Here is an 18002-nt window from a genome sequence, read left to right as displayed (position 1 = left end):
GAGAGGAGGATCTGATGGTTCACAGTATCAAAGGCAGCGGATAGGTCTAGAAGGATAAGAGCAGAGAGAGAGTTAGCTTTAGCAGTGCGGATAGCCTCCGTGACTCAGAAAAGAGCAGTCTCAGTTGAATGACCAGTCTTGAAACCTGACTGGTTTGGATCAAGAAGGTCATTCTGAGAGAGATAGCAGGAGAGTTGGCTAGAGACGGCACGCTCAAGAGTTTTGGAGAGAAAAGAAAGAAGGGATACTGGTCTGTAGTTGTTGACATCGGAGGGATCGAGTGTAGGTTTTTTGAGGAGGGGTGCAACTCTCGCTCTCTTGAAGACGGAAGGGACATGGCCAGCGGTCAAGGATGAGTTGATGAGCGAGGTGAGGTGAGGTAAGGGAGAAGGTCTCCGGAAATGGTCTGGAGAAGAGAGGAGGGGATAGGGTCAAGCGGGCAGGTTGTTGGGCGGCCGGCCATCACAAGTCGCAAGATTTCATCTGGAGAGAGAGGGGAGAAAGAAGTCAAAGCATAGGGTAGGGCAGTGTGAGCAGGACCAGCGGTGTCATTTGACTTAATAAATGAGGATCGGATGTCGTCAACCTTCTTTTCAAAATGGTTGACGAAGTCATCCACAGAGAGGGAGGAGGGAGGGGGAGGAGGAGGATTCAGCAGGGAGGAGAAGGTGGCAACGAGCTTCCTAGGGTTAGAGGCAGAGGTTTGACATTTAGAGTGGTAGAAAGTGGCTTTAGCAGCAGAAACAGAGGAAGAGAATGTAGAGAGGAGGGAGTGAAAAGATGACAGGTCCGCAGGGAGTCTAGTTTTCCTCCATTTCCGCTCGGTTGCCCAGAGCCCTGTTCTGTGAGCTCGCAATGAGGAGGTCGGCAGGGATGTAATGCCACTTATGGCAGGCTTTCAGGCTAGGTAGGTAGTGCCTGATGTAGCTGGACCAGAAGTGATCCGTCAGGATCTGGCAGTGTCTCCATCGACGTCTGCTGAGGAGCTCAGTCTCCGGGTACACCACTTGCGGCAGGGATCCATCTGGCTGCCCCATCAACAGGAGGTTAGGGGTCACGGGGTCCAGGTCTGCGATACTGGAGAACACATAGCCCAAGGGCTTCAAATTCAGAATACCCTCCACTTCAATGAGAAGCAGTCCATGCCCGTGGAGTGGCAGGCTGGCTTGAAGAGGCGCAGGCGTGCAGCTGGAAGGTCAGCCATCTTGGGGACAGCAGGTCTGGATTTCCATCTACAGCATTCTTTGCATGTGTGCTGGAATCGACAGATGGCTTCCCGCCCGCGGAGGATCCAAAGGGTGCGGCGGATCTCTGCAAACACCCTCTCAGGGCCGGGATGGCACAGACGGCTGTCGTAATCTTGGATCAGGAGTCTACAGAGGGTCTGGTCGCAGCTTGGCAAGCTAGGCTCCAGTGACGGCTGCACAGAGCTCCAGTCTTGGCATGGAATGTAGTCGCTTAGAAGCAACTCTGGACCTGGCCATCAGAAATGACAGGCAGGTCTTGCTGTGACTATCTTCTGTCCTCAGGTACGCGACAGACCCGTAGGCCTTCTCTGACGCGTCGCAGAACACATTGACCTCTCTGGTCGACATCTGCAGGTAAGTAGCACCTAGACAGAGTGATGCGTGGCAGGATCTGTAGCTCTCCTTCCCAATTGTTCCAAGCCTGGAGTAGATCTTGAGGGAGAAGAGGGTCATCCCAGTCCCGATGTTTATCCTAGAGGCGCTGGACCAACACTTTGGCTCGGGTGGTGTACGGCAGAATGAACCCAAGGGGGTCGGACTGGCTGGTGAGAACCTTGTTCACATTCCGCATGGTCGGCACTCCGTAGTCCACGGCTCGATTCTTGTACCCCAAGGTGTCCGACTGGCAGTTCCAGCTGAGGCCTAGGGTAGACTCAGGTGAATCTTCTTTCTCTTGGACAAACCAAAGCTCGAGGTTGTCTGATCTGGCCTCCTTTGGTAGGTGATTGATGATGCTTGGCACATTGCTGGTCAACTGGCGTAGCTCAAACCCGCCAGATGCCAGGAGCTCTCATAGCTTGTCCACTAGCTGTCTGGCTTCTGCTTGTGTTGCGACGCTCTGGAGGCAGTTGTCAACGTAGAAGCACCTCTCCACAGAGAACCGAATATCTTCGCCAGGCTCGCTGTTTTTGTCGTATAAATATTTGACTCCAAAGTAGTCAACTCTAAAATATCTCTCAAGAAACTGGAGCCTGTGAATCCAAAAATTTGACTTTATTATCTAATAACAAAAGCCGAGCAGTTCCATGGAACGGCTGTCTCTCTCTGGCTTAGAGCTCCCTTTTATACACACACAAATGCACAAACATGCTTACATGGCATATTCAGTTACCCCCCTTATGGCAAATTCCTAACTTATTTTAGTTCTACACCACCCTTATTTTTCAACGTCCAGCTGTCACACAATGTCCTCTCCAAAAGGTCATGAATGCTTTTTTCTATATTCTATCTCTCATTCTATCATTCTATTGGCTGCGTGGCTGCGTGGCCTAGGCCCCTTCTTAAAAAAGAACTAATGTAACGCATACTGTTGAGAGCTTTTGTGAAAGAGCACATACATTCATTTGAAACACAGCATATACTACATGGCTATATTCCTTATTTAAGCATGTATCTGGATTATAAAATATCAAACATGTTTATTATATTTTACCTTTGACCTCTCCCTACATTTGCCTTAATGATACATAAAATAATACCATATTTTCGGTGACATGCCTCTGGAGGGCAAAGATTGCGCAGCATTGGCTGCATGTGGTGCCAAAGGGAAGCACCTGCCAATCGAAGACATCAGGGGGCTCTTCTCTCTTCATGTCGCGCCACACAAACCGTAGGAGGGGCCTATCTTCAGGCAGGAGGCGGACCTGATGAAACATCCCCTTGATGTCGCCACTGATCCCGACGGCGTGCTTGCAGAACCACAACAGTACTCCCAGGAGTGACGCACCCAAGGTAAGACTAAGACGGATGAAACAGAACGGCGCTGGAATGTATAGCGGCCATTTTACGGGCTATTTTGTGTGTTTTTTTCACGCTGATGTGAACTTTTTTTGTACATAATGTTTCCGCCATCATTTCCTATGACAGAAAAGAGCTTCTGGACATCAGAACATCGATCACTAACCTCAATTTATTTGAAGATATCTACTTCAATGAGTTGGTGGCACAGGACATACTGCTCACCCCGGACCAGGCCCCAATCCCCGACACTCGGAAGAGAAAGAGATGGTGATATAGAGGCCGATGTGCGGGTACCCTGATGATATTACAGCGACGAGTAAATAATCAGCCTCCTCTCTGTTCTGTTGGCAATTGTACAATCACCTGAGAAAAAACTGAACGAGCTGTAATATCCTATGTTTCTCTGAAACTTTGCTGAACAAGGACATGGATAATATTCAAGCTGTTTTTTCTATGCATCGGCAGGACAGAACGTCAGCGTCGGGTAAACTCAAGGAGGGTGGTGTGTGTATTTGTTAACAACAGCTGGTGCGCAATCTCTAATATTAAGGAAGTCTCAAGGTTCTGCTTGCCTGAGTTAGAATACCTCATGAGCTGTAGACTATACTATTTACCAAGAGACTTTTCATCTATATTTTTTGTAGATGTCTATTTACCACCACAAACCGATACTGGCACTAAGACCGCACTCAACAAGCTGTATAGGGCCATAAGCAAACAAGAAAATGCACATCCAGAAGCAGTGCTCCTAGTGGCCGGATGATTTTAATGCAGGAAAACTGAAATCCGTTTTACCTCATTTCTACCAGCATGTCACCTGTGCAACTAGAGGCAAAAAAACTCTAGACCACCTTTACTCCACACACAGAGACACACACAAAGACACACACAAAGCTCTCCCTCACCCTCCATTTGGCAAATCTGACCATAACTCTATCCTCCTGATTCCTGCTTACAAGCAAAAACTAAAAACAGGAAATACCAGTGACGCGCTTAATACGGAAGTGGTCCGATGAAGCGGATGCTAAGCTACAGGACTGTTTCACTAGCTCAGACTTGAATATGCTCCAGGACTCATCCGATGGCATTGAGGAGTTTACCACATCAGTCACCGGCTTCATTAATAAGTGCATCGACAACGTCATCCCCACAGTGACCGTACATACATATCCAAACCAGAAGCCATGGATTTCAGGTAACATCTGCACTGAGCTAAAGGCTAGAGCTGCCACTTTCAAGGAGCGGGACTCTTATAAGAAATCCAACTATGCCCTCTGACGAACCATCAAACAGGCAAAGAGTCAATACAGAACTAAGATAGAATCATACTACACCGGCTCTGATGCTCGTCAGATGTGGCAGGGCTTGCAAACTATCACGGATTACAAAGGGAAACCTAGCCGCGAGCTGCCCAGTGTCGCAGGCCTACCAGATGCACTAAATGCCTTCTATGCTCGCTGCGAGGCAAGCAACACCGAACCATGTGTGAGAGCACCAGCTATTCTGGACGACTGTGTGATCACGCTCTCCGTAGCCGACGTGAGCAAAACCTTTAAACAGGTTAACATTCACAAGGCCGCAGAGCCAGACGGATTACCAGGATGCGTACTCAGAGCATGCGCTGACCAGCTGGCAAGTGTCTTCACTGACATTTTCAACCTCTCCCTGATCCAGTCTGTAATACCTACTACATGTTTCAAGCAGACCACCATAGTCCCTGTGCCCAAGAACGCCAAGGGAACCTGTCTTAATGACTATCGCCCCATAGCACTCACATCTGTGGCCATGAAATGCTTTGAAAGGCTGGTCATGGCTCACATCAATTCCATCATCCCAGACACCCTGGACCCACTGCAATTCGCATACCGCCCCAACAGATCTACAGATGATGCAATCTCTATTGCACTCCACACTTCCCTTTCCCACTTGGACAAAAGGAACACCTACGTTAGAATGCTGTTCATTGACTACAGCTCAGCGTTCAACACCATAGTGCCCTCCAAGTTCATCACTAAGCTAAGGACCCTGGGACTGAACACCTCCCTCCGCAAGTGGATCCTGGACTTCCTGACAGGACACCCCCAGATTGTGAGGGTAGGCAACAGCACATCCGCCTCGCTGACCCTCAACACGGGGGCCCCTCAGGGGTGTGTGCTTAGTCCCCTCCTGTACTCCCTGTTCACCCACAACTGCATTGGTGGGCCTGATCACTGACGACAATGAGACAGCCTATAGGGAGAAGTTCAGAGACCTGGCAGTGTGGTGCCAGGACAGCAACCTCTCCATCAACATCAGCAAGACAAAGGAGCTGATCGTGGACTGATCGTGAAGCCCGCCCCCATTCACATCGACGGGGCTGTAGTTTAGTGGGTCGAGAGCTTTAAGTTCCTTGGTGTCCACATCACTAAGGATCTATCATGGTCCAAACACACCAACACAGTCGTGAAGAGGGCACGACAACGCCTCTTCCCCTCAGGAGACTGAAAAGATTTGTCATGGGCCCTCAGATCCTCAAAAAGTTATACAACTGCACCATTGAGAGCATCTTGACTGGCTGCATCACCGCCTGGTATGGCAATTGCTTGGTATCCGACCGCAAGGTTCTACAGAGGGTAGTGTGGACGGCCCAGTACATCACTGGGGCCGAGCTCCCTGCCATCCTGGACCTCTATACCAGGCGGTGTCAGAGAAAGGCCCTAAAAATTGTCAAAGACTCTAGCCACCCAAGTCACTGACTGTTCTCTCTGCTACCACATGGCAAGCAGTACCGATGCACCACGTCTGGAACCAACAGGAACCTGAACAGCTTCTACCCCCAAGTAATAAGACTGCTATATAGTTAGTTAACTAGCTAACCAAATATCTACCTGGACTATTTGCATTAACCCTTTTTGCACTAACTATTTTTGACTCATCACATACGCTGCTGCTACTGTTTACTATCTGTCACTTTATTCCTAGTTATATGTAGATATCTACCTCAATTACCTCGTATCCCTGCACATCGACTCGGTACTTGTACCACTTGTATATAGCCAAGTTATCCTTACTCATTGTGTATTTATTATTACGTGTTTTACTTTTCTATTATTTCTCTATTTTCTTTCTCTACATTGTTGGGAAGGACCCGTAAGTCAGCATTTCACTGATAGTCCACACCTTGATTTGATTTTCTGTCCTATGTCCTGGGTGTCAGGGTAAAGCTAACCTAACGTAGCAGGTGTAAAAGAAATGCCTGAGGCGGGGTCCCCACATCCGGTTTACAGGGGAAAAGTAAGCTAGGTTGAAGATACTGCATCCTTGAAAACTGGATGTTTCTGGTTTCTTCCAACGGGGTAAAGCAGAGACAGAAAGGCCAAAAACTGACTGACAGACACACAGGGATATACAGAGTGAATCATTGTGCTTCTACTGACCACTGACACTGACTAGGCTACATCGGGATTTCGACATACTTCGATCTGGTTTTAGACGTTCAAGCGTGGCCTGGAGTGTTTTTTTACCCCCCCACGGGCCAGATTGAATGCCTGCCTAAAAGTGTAGTTTGCCCACCCCTGGATTAGTGGCTACATCCACAGAGAGGATACAGTTATCTAGTGAGTACTGAGTCATTTCACTGTAGGAGAGACTGTGAGGTTCTCATAGGAAAGGCATGGACTAGACTGGATGGTCAAATAGTGAGTTTATGTCCAGCTCTATACGATGGGATGACCTCCAACCGTCTGCAGTGTGCTGTCATTTCCGTGGGTCAGACCAGAGCACTTTTAGGCGTGCAGAGAATGTTGTCTGATTTCAACTAACAAACACATGTAACGCAGTGCAACAAGAGGACTGGGCCTGTATCAACTTGTTATAAAGGATATGCCGGATACCAGAGTACCAGTGGAATAATCTATGTCATATTTCTGTAACATGTACATACACAGTTACCCTGGAATAGAACCTATGCAATGCAACATTTCACAGGGCATTCTTTTTTAGAAGGACTGTTTAAAACAAACTGGTTTGACATCAGTCAAAAATGTTCAGGGGAACATTGTATTGCTGACATGTGTGACATGGATAATTGCAAACTTGTCATAATCCTCAGTGTTGTGCATTGGAGTAATTTAGGACATGGGAGGAGTTATTTAGGTTAGGATGTTGACATTCAAGGGAATGGTTTGATATTTGCATGTGTACAGGGGGGGGTGTGAGAGTGTTGTTGTGGTAGCAATCTCTGGAGCTGGGCCATGACCTCGGGGTGGGGGTGTAGCATGTGTTCGTTTGGCCAGGCAGTAAGAGTAACACTACACCCCTGGGTGGGAGGAGGAGGGCTAGGGAGGCCCAGTTAAGAGCGCACAGCATGCTTTGCCAGTGCCACAGAAGAATGTGTAGCCCTTTCAGGTGCTGTGCAATTCCAGAAAGTAATGTAAAGCGCTCAGGCAACAATAGAATGTCTTTCAACACTCCATGGCAATAATATGAATCCTTCAATTAAATGGTTAATGTTTTGAAACTTTGACCATTGAAAACCTCAATTTTTTTATTATTATCTATAATTCTCTCCTAAAAATATTTTGGGTCACAAGTGTTCTTTAAATCCACCACAGCTATCTCTTCAATGTCTATACATCAAAATGCATAGTAGACTGGCCTATGTAAGTACCTCAGCTACACTCTTAGAAAAGAGGGTTCCAAAAGGGTTCTTCGGCTGTCCTCATAGGAGAATCATTTTGGGTTCCAGGTAGAACCCTTTTGGGTTCCATGTAGAACCCTCTGTAGAAAGGGTTCTACATGGAACCCAAATGGGTTCTACCTGGAACCGAAAGGGTTCTACCCGCAACCAAAAAGGGTTATTCAAAGAGTTCTCCTATGGGGACAGCTGAAGAACCCTTTACGGTTCTAGATAGCACCTTTTTTTCTAAGAGTGTACTTATAAAACAGCCCCAGGGTCTCCCATTCACAGGCTCAGTCAGTGTGGATCCATTTCTGGAATTTGAATAACCAGAATGACAACTGGTTAAGTTTGAACACTTCTCTGTCCATAATCTCAGTACCCAGAACCAAATATTTAAGTATGTTACAAGAGACCATCATCAAGGGTCAAGGACGTAAAGAACTGATGAAAAATTAAAAGGGCATGTTTATAAACAATGGATAAGCTTATATTTTGTATTCTGATTGGGTAAGGCAATTGAAATAAGCTCATGAGGCATTTATATGTAAGTTAGATTCTTCAAGAATCAATGGCTATATCATTCATTGAAATGTCCAGAACGGATGTACCAATCCCAGATTGCCCCTTTAAAGTTGATAAATATTTTTTTCACACAAGGCCTGAATGTTTGTAGGCTATAGCTCTTGAGTTTGATCAAGATATTTCTGCGGCATCATGCGCAGACGTTGCATGCATCAACCAATGGTTGCGTGCCATGTCATTGGCTGTGCCCTCAGGCACCAGATTGCTAAAACATATGATGTTGTCAGCTGATAAGTAAAATACCTTTGCCGGCGTTGTACGATCTGGCATGTGTCAGCAACGTCTGAGCAGGTGAACACAAGATGAGCATGATGCTCTGCCAAGGGGCGTGTTCCTCTGCTCAGACGTTGCTGTTGCCTGCCAGATCTTACAACGCTTCAATAGGTCTCTTACATATCAGTTAACCACATCATGGTTGCGTTCTCCTGCTCAGATGTTGCATGCATCAACCAATGGTTGCGTGTCACGTCATCGACTGTGTCATCGACTGACAGATTGCTATAACATATGTGGTTAGCTGATACATAAAATACCTATCGAGGCGTTGTAAGATCTGGCAGGCATCAGCGATGCTGGCCAGAGGAGCACGCTCCATATGTTATAGCTATCTAGTGGCCGCCTGCACGGTCGATGACGAAGCAGGCAACCATTGGTTAATGCATCCAATTTAGGCACCGAGAAAAAATTATCTCCTAGATAATAATTCTAATGACTCATTCGCTGTACTGCAACCTCTGAGTGCCATAGAGAATACACTGAGCGCATCCGTGACTGGCATGCTTGCACCATTACTACAGAGAAAACGGATTGTTTCTAGCCCAAACCCTTCAAAAACGATGACACATATTACCGGCGCAATAATGTTTTATTTTCATCTCATATTGGCAGGACAGCATTTTACATTCATAAACCATGTCACAGGCCATTATAAAACTACTCGCAAGCCGCTAACCTTAAATAACCTAGGTCAGTCGTGTTACAGCATTAGCGAGTTATAATAATAATATGCCATTTAGCAGACACTTCTATCCAAAGCGACTTAGTGATGCGTGCATACCTTTTTGTGTATGGGTGGTCCCGGGAATCGAACCCACTACCCTGGCGTTACAAGCGCCGTGCTCTACCAGCTGAGGTACAGAGGACCACAACCTGAAAGTTATCATAATATTTGTGGGAACTTTACCAGTAGTAGGCAAACATTTGGTGTCACAGAAATAAATGAAAACGGAGAGCTTATTCAGGTGATGTGCTTCTAAAGTAGCTAGTATCCATAGAGCCATGTAGGCTATATCTCAATCTCCTAAACCCGCCTAAATGTATTTGTTCTCCTAAATTGATGTACTCCTAAAACAAAATGACTGACTGGCCTGGCGGGTTTAGATAACAGAAGTCTAAAGGAGGTGTGACAACCTTCTTATAAAAGCATCGACTGTTGTTGATAAGAGAGGGGGTTGTGACGGTAGCCGGATAGAGCAAGTCAAAGCCTATCCAAGAGCTAGAACTGACAGACACTATCTAGTGACGGCATAAACGCGCGTTTTGGGTGGTTCTGGTAAGAGCTGACAACAAAGCAGTTTTATATCCAGCTTATGTCATTGAAAGAAAGAAAGACCAGTAGGGAAACAATGATTTCACGCTGGATGGATGGTGGGCTTTCTGCCTTCGCATTGTGCACACATCTGTAGTGTGTCTTCTGCTGCAACAGTAGGCCTCATGCTGGCTTTGACTAGTACCTACCCGTACCGTACATCCTCGTGTGGTGGTACTGTACATTGGTTGTTTCACACTTCAAACTAACCAACCACTTTTCCTTATTTCTCAAATTTCACAGACAATTTCGTGGGCTATCAGCGGAAGTGTGTGAGCTCCAGAAACCGAACATGACTGAAAATGGACTTGGGCACCGGGAGAGGGTGCTTAACATGGACACCATGAACCCGAATGTAAAGCGGGTTGAGTATGCTGTCCGTGGTCCAATCGTGCAACGTGCGGTGCAGATTGAAAAGGAGCTCAAAGAGGTACATTTTCATGTGTCTACAATTGGATAGAGGCTTGCAATAATCACAACTTGTCATTCATTGGTCCTGCTGCTGCTTTCACAAACAAAGCTTTTGAGCAAGGGGCTGACCTTTTCCTTGAGAGAGAGTGGACCGCCCAGGTGACATGGAGCAAATTACTAGATGTCATCGTCAATGAAGTTGCCCATTAAGCTAATGTAGCAGGCATAAAAACTTGCCAATTAGCCATAAGAAGGTGACGAGTAGAGATGAAAAGTGGAATCCCCACCCACTGATTTACTCAGAAGCGTTAGCGAAGTGCCTCACTTCAACCCGGTCTCAGAGCATTTCGTATTATTCTGTATGTAAATCCGAAACCATCATTTAGTATTCAATGTTACGTTTGGTATGGTATGTATTCATTTTTTAATGTCCATCATTAATTTCGTATGATATGGTACTAATTGCAATTTGTACAAAATATGTTACGAATTTGCAAACCGTACAATATGTTATGGTAGCTAGGTTATGGTGGCTAGGTATGAAAAATGTATGCACTTACTAACTGTAAGTCGCTCTGGATAAGAGCGTCTGCTAAATGACTAAAATGTAAATGTAGGTGGTTAACACTAACTAACGTTAGCAAGCTAGCCAGAATTCTTAACATATCATACGTTTTGCAAATTCGTAACATATTGAACATTTTGCAAATTTGTTATATGTTTAAAAAAATAGGAATGGAATGTCTCGGTGGACATACAGAATAATACAACATGCCAGGTTGAACTAAGATGTTTATCTATTTGAAAGGATAAAATATTCAGTGTTCAGGCCAGGGAGATATTGACAGCATAGGAATTAGGCTATTCTAATATTTGGCCAGTACTTAATAGAGGAGAATCCTAGCCGATTTTGAGTGCTTGAGAGACTGTTTTACAACCGGAGTATGCAGTATTGGTTTTACCAACTGCACACCTGTATCAACTGCCTGTCGGCCATTTGCGGTTATATCATACTAATTTGAGTTTGCCGGATTTACATTTACTATGTTATGTCTAGTCTATAACACCAGGCTGCTCACTTACACAACCCTGCATGCTAAATGAGTTGTGTCACAGACTTTCAGTCAACCTATTCACTATAAACTTTTAAAGCGTTGTGTGCACAAACACCGTCAAATAGTGTAGCGCTGCATAATGATGGTGAGTTTTGGGCGGCAGGTAGCCTAGCGGTTAAGAGCCTTGGGCCAGTAGCCGAAAGGTAATTAATTGCTGGTTCGAATCCCCGAGCTGAATAGGTGAAAAATCTGTTCAGCAAGGCGCTTAACCCTACTTGCTCCTGTAAGTCGCTCTGGATAAGTGTGACGCTGATCTATGATAAGTGCTTTCCTTAGGAGAGAACACGAGTAGGCAAAGGATAATGGTCTTTGTGAGGGGCGGTGATGTTCTCCTGGGCTGCACTGACACTAATGCTAATGCTCACTTGCTCTTTTGGAGACGCTGCATTGTTCTCTCAAGGCAGTAGTCTCCTAAAGGATTTCCACATCTAGTGGATTCACATATATAAATGCAATGCAATCAACTGAAAGGAGTGGATGTCACTCACTCTTATGGCCTGAGGTGGGGATAAGAACCAAACGTTTCAGAGTAGACATTGGATTGGTTTAGAGTAGACATTGGGTACATTCCACATCCCTCTTTTGTCTGTGTGAATTGACTCCCTCCCTTGGGCTGGTCTGAATCTGTGTGGAGCAGTCAGAGATCCTATTAAATTACTTATACTGAACAAAAATATAAACTTAACATGTGAAGTGTTGGTCCCAAGAAATAAAATACCCCCACATTTTTCCACACGCACAAAAAACGTATTTCTCACAGTGTGCACACATTTGTTTACATCCCTGTTAGTGAGTATTTTTCCTTTGCCAAGATAATCCATCCACCTGACAGGTGTGGAATATCAAGAAGATGATTAAACATGATCATTACACAGGTGCACCTTGTGCTGGGGACAATAGAAGGCCACTCTAAAATGTGCAGTTTTGTCACACAACACAATGCCACAGATGTCTCAAGTTTTAATCAAGGATCTCTCTGTACTTTGCTCCGTTCATCTTTCCTGCGATCCTGATTAGTCTTCCAGTCATGCTTCACTGTAGGGATGGTGCCAGGTTTCCTCCAGACGTGAAGCTTGGCATTCAGGCCAAAGAGTTCAATCTTGGTTTCATCAGACCAGATAATCTTGTTTCTCATGGTCTGAGAGTCTTTAGGTGCCTTTTGGCAAACTCCAAGCAGGCTGTCATGTGCCTTTTACTGAGGAGTGGCTTCCGTCTGGCCACTCTACCATAAAGGTCTGATTGGTGGAGTGCTGCAGAGATGGTTGTCCTTCTGGAAGGTTCTCCCATCTCAGCAGAGGAACTCTGGAGCTCTGTCAGAGTGACCATCGGGTTCTTGGTCACCTCCCTGACCAAGGCCCTTCTCCCCCGATTGCTCAGTTTGGCCGGGTGGCCAGCTCTAGGAAGAGTCTTGGTGGTTCCAAACTTCCATTTAAGAATGATGGAGGCCACTGTGTTCTTGGACCTTCAATGCTGCAAAAAAATGTTGGGGCCCTTCCCCAGATCTGTGCCTCTACACAATCCTGTCTCAGAGCTCTATGGACAATTCATTTGACCTCATAGCTTGGTTTTTGCTCTGACATGCACTGTCAACTATGGGACCTTATATAGACAGGTGTGTGTGCCTTTCCAAATCATGTCCAATCAATTGAATTTACCACAGGTGGACTCCAATCAAGTTGTAGAAACATCTCAAGGATGATCAATAGAAACAGGATGCACCTGAGCTCAATTTCGAGTCTCATTGCAAAGGGTCTGAATACTTATGTAAATAAGGTATTTCTGTTTTTTATTTTTGATAAATGTGCAAAAAATTCTAAAACCTGTTTTCACTTATGGTGTATTGTGGGTAGATTGATGAGGAAAAAATTAATTTAATCCATTTTAGAATTAGGCTGTAACAAAATGTGGAAAAAGTCAAGGGGTCTGAATACTTTCCAAATGCACTGTAGATAACCATATCTGTGTAATAACTGCAACTCTCTCTGTTTATCTGCAGGGAGTTAAGAAGCCCTTTACTGAGGTCATCAAAGCCAACATCGGTGATGCACATGCCATGGGCCAGAAACCAATCACATTTCTCAGACAGGTCTGTTAATTGTTGTTCTAAACCTGTGGTACATTTTATATCCAAGTGTCCCATTATTACAGATGACTATTTACTAAACATTACTAGATCTGCTTTGTTCCTGTCAGGTTGTAGCGCTGTGCGTGTACCCGGATCTCCTAGAAGACGACAAGTTTCCAGAGGATGCTAAAAACCGAGCACGGCGCATCCTTCAGGCCTGTGGAGGGGGGAGTTTAGGTGAAACACCTAGTTCTAATGTAGGCAAGCAGTGTGTACATACTGTATGACAAACATTGGCTAAATATCCATTGGACTTGTAATTTTACTCCAGGTGCATACAGTGCTAGTCCAGGCATTGAGGTCATACGACAGGATGTGGCTAAATTCATTGAGAAGCGGGACGGTGGAATTCCCAGTAACCCTGACAACATCTATCTCTCTACCGGGGCCAGTGATGCCATAGTGGTAAGAATGATGATGACAACCGTACTTTATTTTAATTTCTGGTCAATGGCAATTGGATCTACAGTACATGAATCTCCCCTTCCGTCCTTTCTACCTCCCTCACATCTCCTCCCTCTGTCCTGTAGACCATGCTGAAGTTGTTGACGTCAGGCGAGGGGAAGACCCGTACAGGGGTGATGATCTCCATCCCTCAGTACCCCCTCTACTCCGCTGCTCTGGCTGAGCTGGCGGCTGTCCAGATCAGCTACTACCTGGACGAGGACAAGTGCTGGAGCCTGGACGTCGATGAGCTGAGGAGGACTGTGAAGGCAGCCAGGGAGCACTGTAACCCCCGCGCCCTCTGCATTATCAACCCTGGCAACCCCACAGGTACAGTACCAGTCAAAAGTTTGGACACACCTACTCATTCAAGGGTTTTTCTTTATTTTTACTATTTTCGACATTGTAGAATAATAGTGAAGACATCAAAACGATGAAATAACACATATGGAATCATGTAGTAACCACAAAAGTGTTAAACAAATCAAAATATGTTTTATATTTGAGATTCTTTAAATAGCCACCTTTTGCCTTGATGACACCTTTGCACACTCTTGGCATTCTTTCAACCAGCTTCACCTGGAATGCTTTTCCAACAGTCTTGAAGGAGTTCCCACATATGCTGAGCACTTGTTGGCTGCTTTTCTTTCACTCTGTGGTCCGACTCATCCAATCTCATTTTGGTTGGGGGATTGTGGAGGCCAGGTCATCTGATGCAGCACTCCATCACTCTCATTCTTGGTAAAATAGCCCTTACACAGCCTGGAGGTGTGTTGGGTCATTGTCCTGTTGAAAAACAAATGATAGTCCCACTAAGCCCAAACCAGGCGGGATGGCGTATCGCTGCAGAATGCTGTGGTAGGCATGCTGGTTAAGTGTGCCTTGAATTCTAAATAAATCAGTGTCACCAGCAAAGCACCACCACACCATAACACCTCCTCCTCCATGCTTTACGGTGGGAACTACACATGCGGAGATCATCCGTTCATCCACACCGCGTCTCACAAAGATACGGCGGTTGGAACCACAAATCTCCAATTTGGACTCCAGACCAAAGGACAAATTTCCACCGGTCTAATGTCCATTGCTTGTGTTTCTTGGCCCAAGCAGGTCTCTTCTTCTTATTGGTGTCCTTTAGTAGTGGTTTCTTTGCAGCAATTCGACCATGAAGGCCTGATTCACACAGTCTCCTCTGAACAGTTAATGTTGAGATGTGTCTGTTACTTGAACTCTGAAGCATTTATTTGGGCTGCAATTTCTGAGGCTGGTAACTCTTATGAACTTATCCTCTGCAGCAGAGGTAACTCTGGGTCTTCCGTTCCAGTGACGGTCCTCATGAGAGCCAGTTTCATCATAGCGATTTTGCGACTGCACTAGAAGAAACTTTCAAAGTTCTTGACATTTGCGTATTGACTGACCTTCATGTCTTAAAGTAATGATGGACTGTCGTTTCTCTTTGCTTATTTGAGCTGTTCTTGCCATAATACGGACTTGGTCTTTTACCAAATAGGGCTATCTTCTGTATACCCCCCCCTACCTTGTCACAACACAACTGATTGGCTCAAACGCATTGAGAAGGAAATAAATTACACAAATTAACTTTTAAGAAGGCACACCTGTTAATTGAAATGCATTCCAGGTGACTACCTCATGAAGCTGGTTGAGAGAATGCCAAGAGTGTGCAAAGCTGTCATCAAGGCAAAGGGTGGCTATTTGAAGAATCTCAAATATAAAATATTTTGATTAGTTTAAGACTTTTTTTTTGGTTACTACATGATTCCATATGTGTTATTTCATCGTTTTGATTTCTTCACTATTATTCTACAATGTAAAAATAAAAACCCTTGAATGAGTAGGTGTGTCTAAACTTTTGACTGGTAGCGTATGTGGACAACTTTCCGTTCCAAAACATTAGTGATCTGTAAGTCCTTTTTAATTAATCTCTTCTGATTAGTGGACTCCCTTCACTGTGATAGGTCAAGTCCAGAGCAAGCAGTGCATTGAAGATGTGATCCGATTTGTTGCTGAGGAGCACCTTTTCCTGATGGCTGATGAGGTAATTTAGTAATAATACAATCTCTTCTTCCTGATTTGACCCTTTCTCCCCCTTCTCTAAGGTGTTTCTTCTAGACTAGTTACTCAATATGTATGACTCCCTCCCTCTGTGCCTGCTAGGTTTACCAGGATAATGTGTACGCGGAGGGTTGCCAGTTCCACTCCTTTAAGAAGGTTCTGTTTGAGATGGGATCAGAGTACTCCAGTGTTGTAGAGCTGGCCTCCTTCCATTCCACCTCCAAATGCTACATGGGAGAGTAAGTCTGTAGCTACACACCCACACATTCTCACAGATGGTGACTGACTGCACTACTTGGCTCTTTTAGAAAAAACTAACTTTTGATACCATATTGATGTGTGTGTGTGTCCCTGACTGTCCTGCAGGTGTGGTTTCAGGGGAGGGTACATGGAGGTGATTAACATGGACCCTGAGGTGAAGTTGCAGCTGACAAAGCTGGTGTCTGTGCGGCTGTGCCCCCCCATCCCTGGGCAGGCCCTGCTGGACCTGGTAGTCAACCCCCCTCAGGCTGACGAGCCTTCCTATGCCACATTCATCAAGGTCAGCATACACATGAAGTGGATGTCCAGTTATGATTCAGCCCTAAATGTCGCATAAAGCTTATTACAGCATAACAAGTACTGTTCAGTTTTTTATTTGTGTATATACTTTGTGTCACACCTTGTTGGTATTATCCTGACCTCTTTACAGGAGCGTACTGCCAACCTGCATATCCTGTCTGAGAAGGCCAAGATGACAGAGCAGGTCCTTAACACGGTCCCAGGGATCCACTGTAACCCTGTCCAGGGAGCCATGTACACCTTCCCCCGCCTCACACTGCCAGAGAAAGCCATCAACGCAGCCAAGGTCTCTTTCCCTCGCTCCCCATTTCTCTCTCCAATGTTATTCAGCCCATATGCTCACTCCACCCTCTCTGTCGCTGTGTGTGTAGGAAAAGGAACAGGCTCCAGACATGTTCTACTGTATGAAACTGCTGGAGGAGACAGGCATCTGTCTGGTCCCAGGGAGTGGCTTCGGACAGAGGGATGGAACCTACCACTTCAGGTTAGACCTGTTCACTGCTACTGTACACTGTCAACGCCAGTGTTTAGTGACGGTTAAGGTTAGATAATAACACTGCCTCTTTCTTTCTGTAGGATGACCATCTTGCCTGCAACTGAAAAGCTAAAGAATGTATTGGAAAAGATCAGGGAGTTTCATAAGCGGTTCACAGAGGAGTTCTCATAACCCCAAACTCCTCCCCCCTCCTCTACCTAGTCCAGTCTGTCACAGAAACCCACCCCTCCTCCTCAGCAACTGGATTGAATATCAAACAGAAAGGGTGCCAGTGAGTTACCAAGTGCCTTTGTGTGGCTGGAACGGTCACCACACCACACCCCCTGTTCGACTCTCTCCCCTCTAATGCCCTAGAGTTGACATTACAAGGAAAGCACTGTTAAAAAAACGGCACTATTTAACATGGTACCTGGTCTGCTGTTCTGTTTTAGCTCATTGTTTTTAATTGTGTGTCAGACAGCATCTGCACAGTGGCTGGTGGCACCTTAATTGGGGAGGACAGGCTCATAGTAATGGCTGGAATGGAATAAATGGAATGGCATGTGTTTGATACACTCCATTCCAGCCATTACTATGAGCTGTTCTCCCCTCACCAGTTTCCTGTGCAGTGTGTGTGTGTGTGTATATATGTGATGATGGACCTTTTTAGTCTTCAGTTCATGACTGTAACTTTATTTTTTCAGTTGAGAGTTTACTTGTCCTGCCAAGTATTTTACAGGTCATACAGCAACACTATGGTCCAAATTAGTCCTAATATCAGTAAATGAGGTGTGCTTCTATTGCACAACAGGGGAGTGCAATGGATATTGTGTTAAAAAGGGTGCTGGGTTGAAAAAGGGTACTGTGCGCTACTGTGTGTCCAATGAACAGTCTGACTGTAGCTACAGTATTTTTTATAACTAATGTTGATTTTATCTAGAATTGTATAAATAAAATAAATGTGTCTTTGTCATGTATTTG

General features: G+C 45.3%; 1 protein-coding gene across 5 annotated transcripts; it reads left to right on the top strand.

Moving 5' to 3' along the window:
- Positions 1-6348: 6348 nt before the first annotated feature.
- On the top strand, positions 6349-17573 carry LOC121569225 (alanine aminotransferase 2-like). Of its 5 annotated transcripts, none has more exons than XM_041880017.2 (12): positions 6349-6583; positions 10061-10247; positions 13340-13429; positions 13537-13645; positions 13740-13873; positions 13999-14242; positions 15889-15968; positions 16088-16224; positions 16352-16526; positions 16677-16832; positions 16918-17030; positions 17123-17573. In XM_041880017.2, the coding sequence occupies exons 2-12, from the start codon at positions 10110-10112 to the stop codon at positions 17211-17213; spliced, it is 1467 nt and encodes a 488-aa protein (XP_041735951.1). In that variant the 5' UTR covers positions 6349-6583; positions 10061-10109; the 3' UTR covers positions 17214-17573. The 5 variants fall into 5 exon arrangements, with proteins under 5 accessions (XP_041735951.1, XP_041735948.1, XP_041735949.1 ...); XM_041880014.1 differs by lacking the exon at positions 6349-6583 and adding an exon at positions 9694-9781; XM_041880015.1 differs by lacking the exon at positions 6349-6583 and adding an exon at positions 9788-9933.
- Positions 17574-18002: the final 429 nt, after the last annotated feature.

This window comes from Coregonus clupeaformis, chromosome 7, assembly GCF_020615455.1.
Source record: "Coregonus clupeaformis isolate EN_2021a chromosome 7, ASM2061545v1, whole genome shotgun sequence".
NCBI lineage: Eukaryota > Metazoa > Chordata > Actinopteri > Salmoniformes > Salmonidae > Coregonus > Coregonus clupeaformis.
This window is presented reverse-complemented; position numbering and strand designations above follow the sequence as displayed.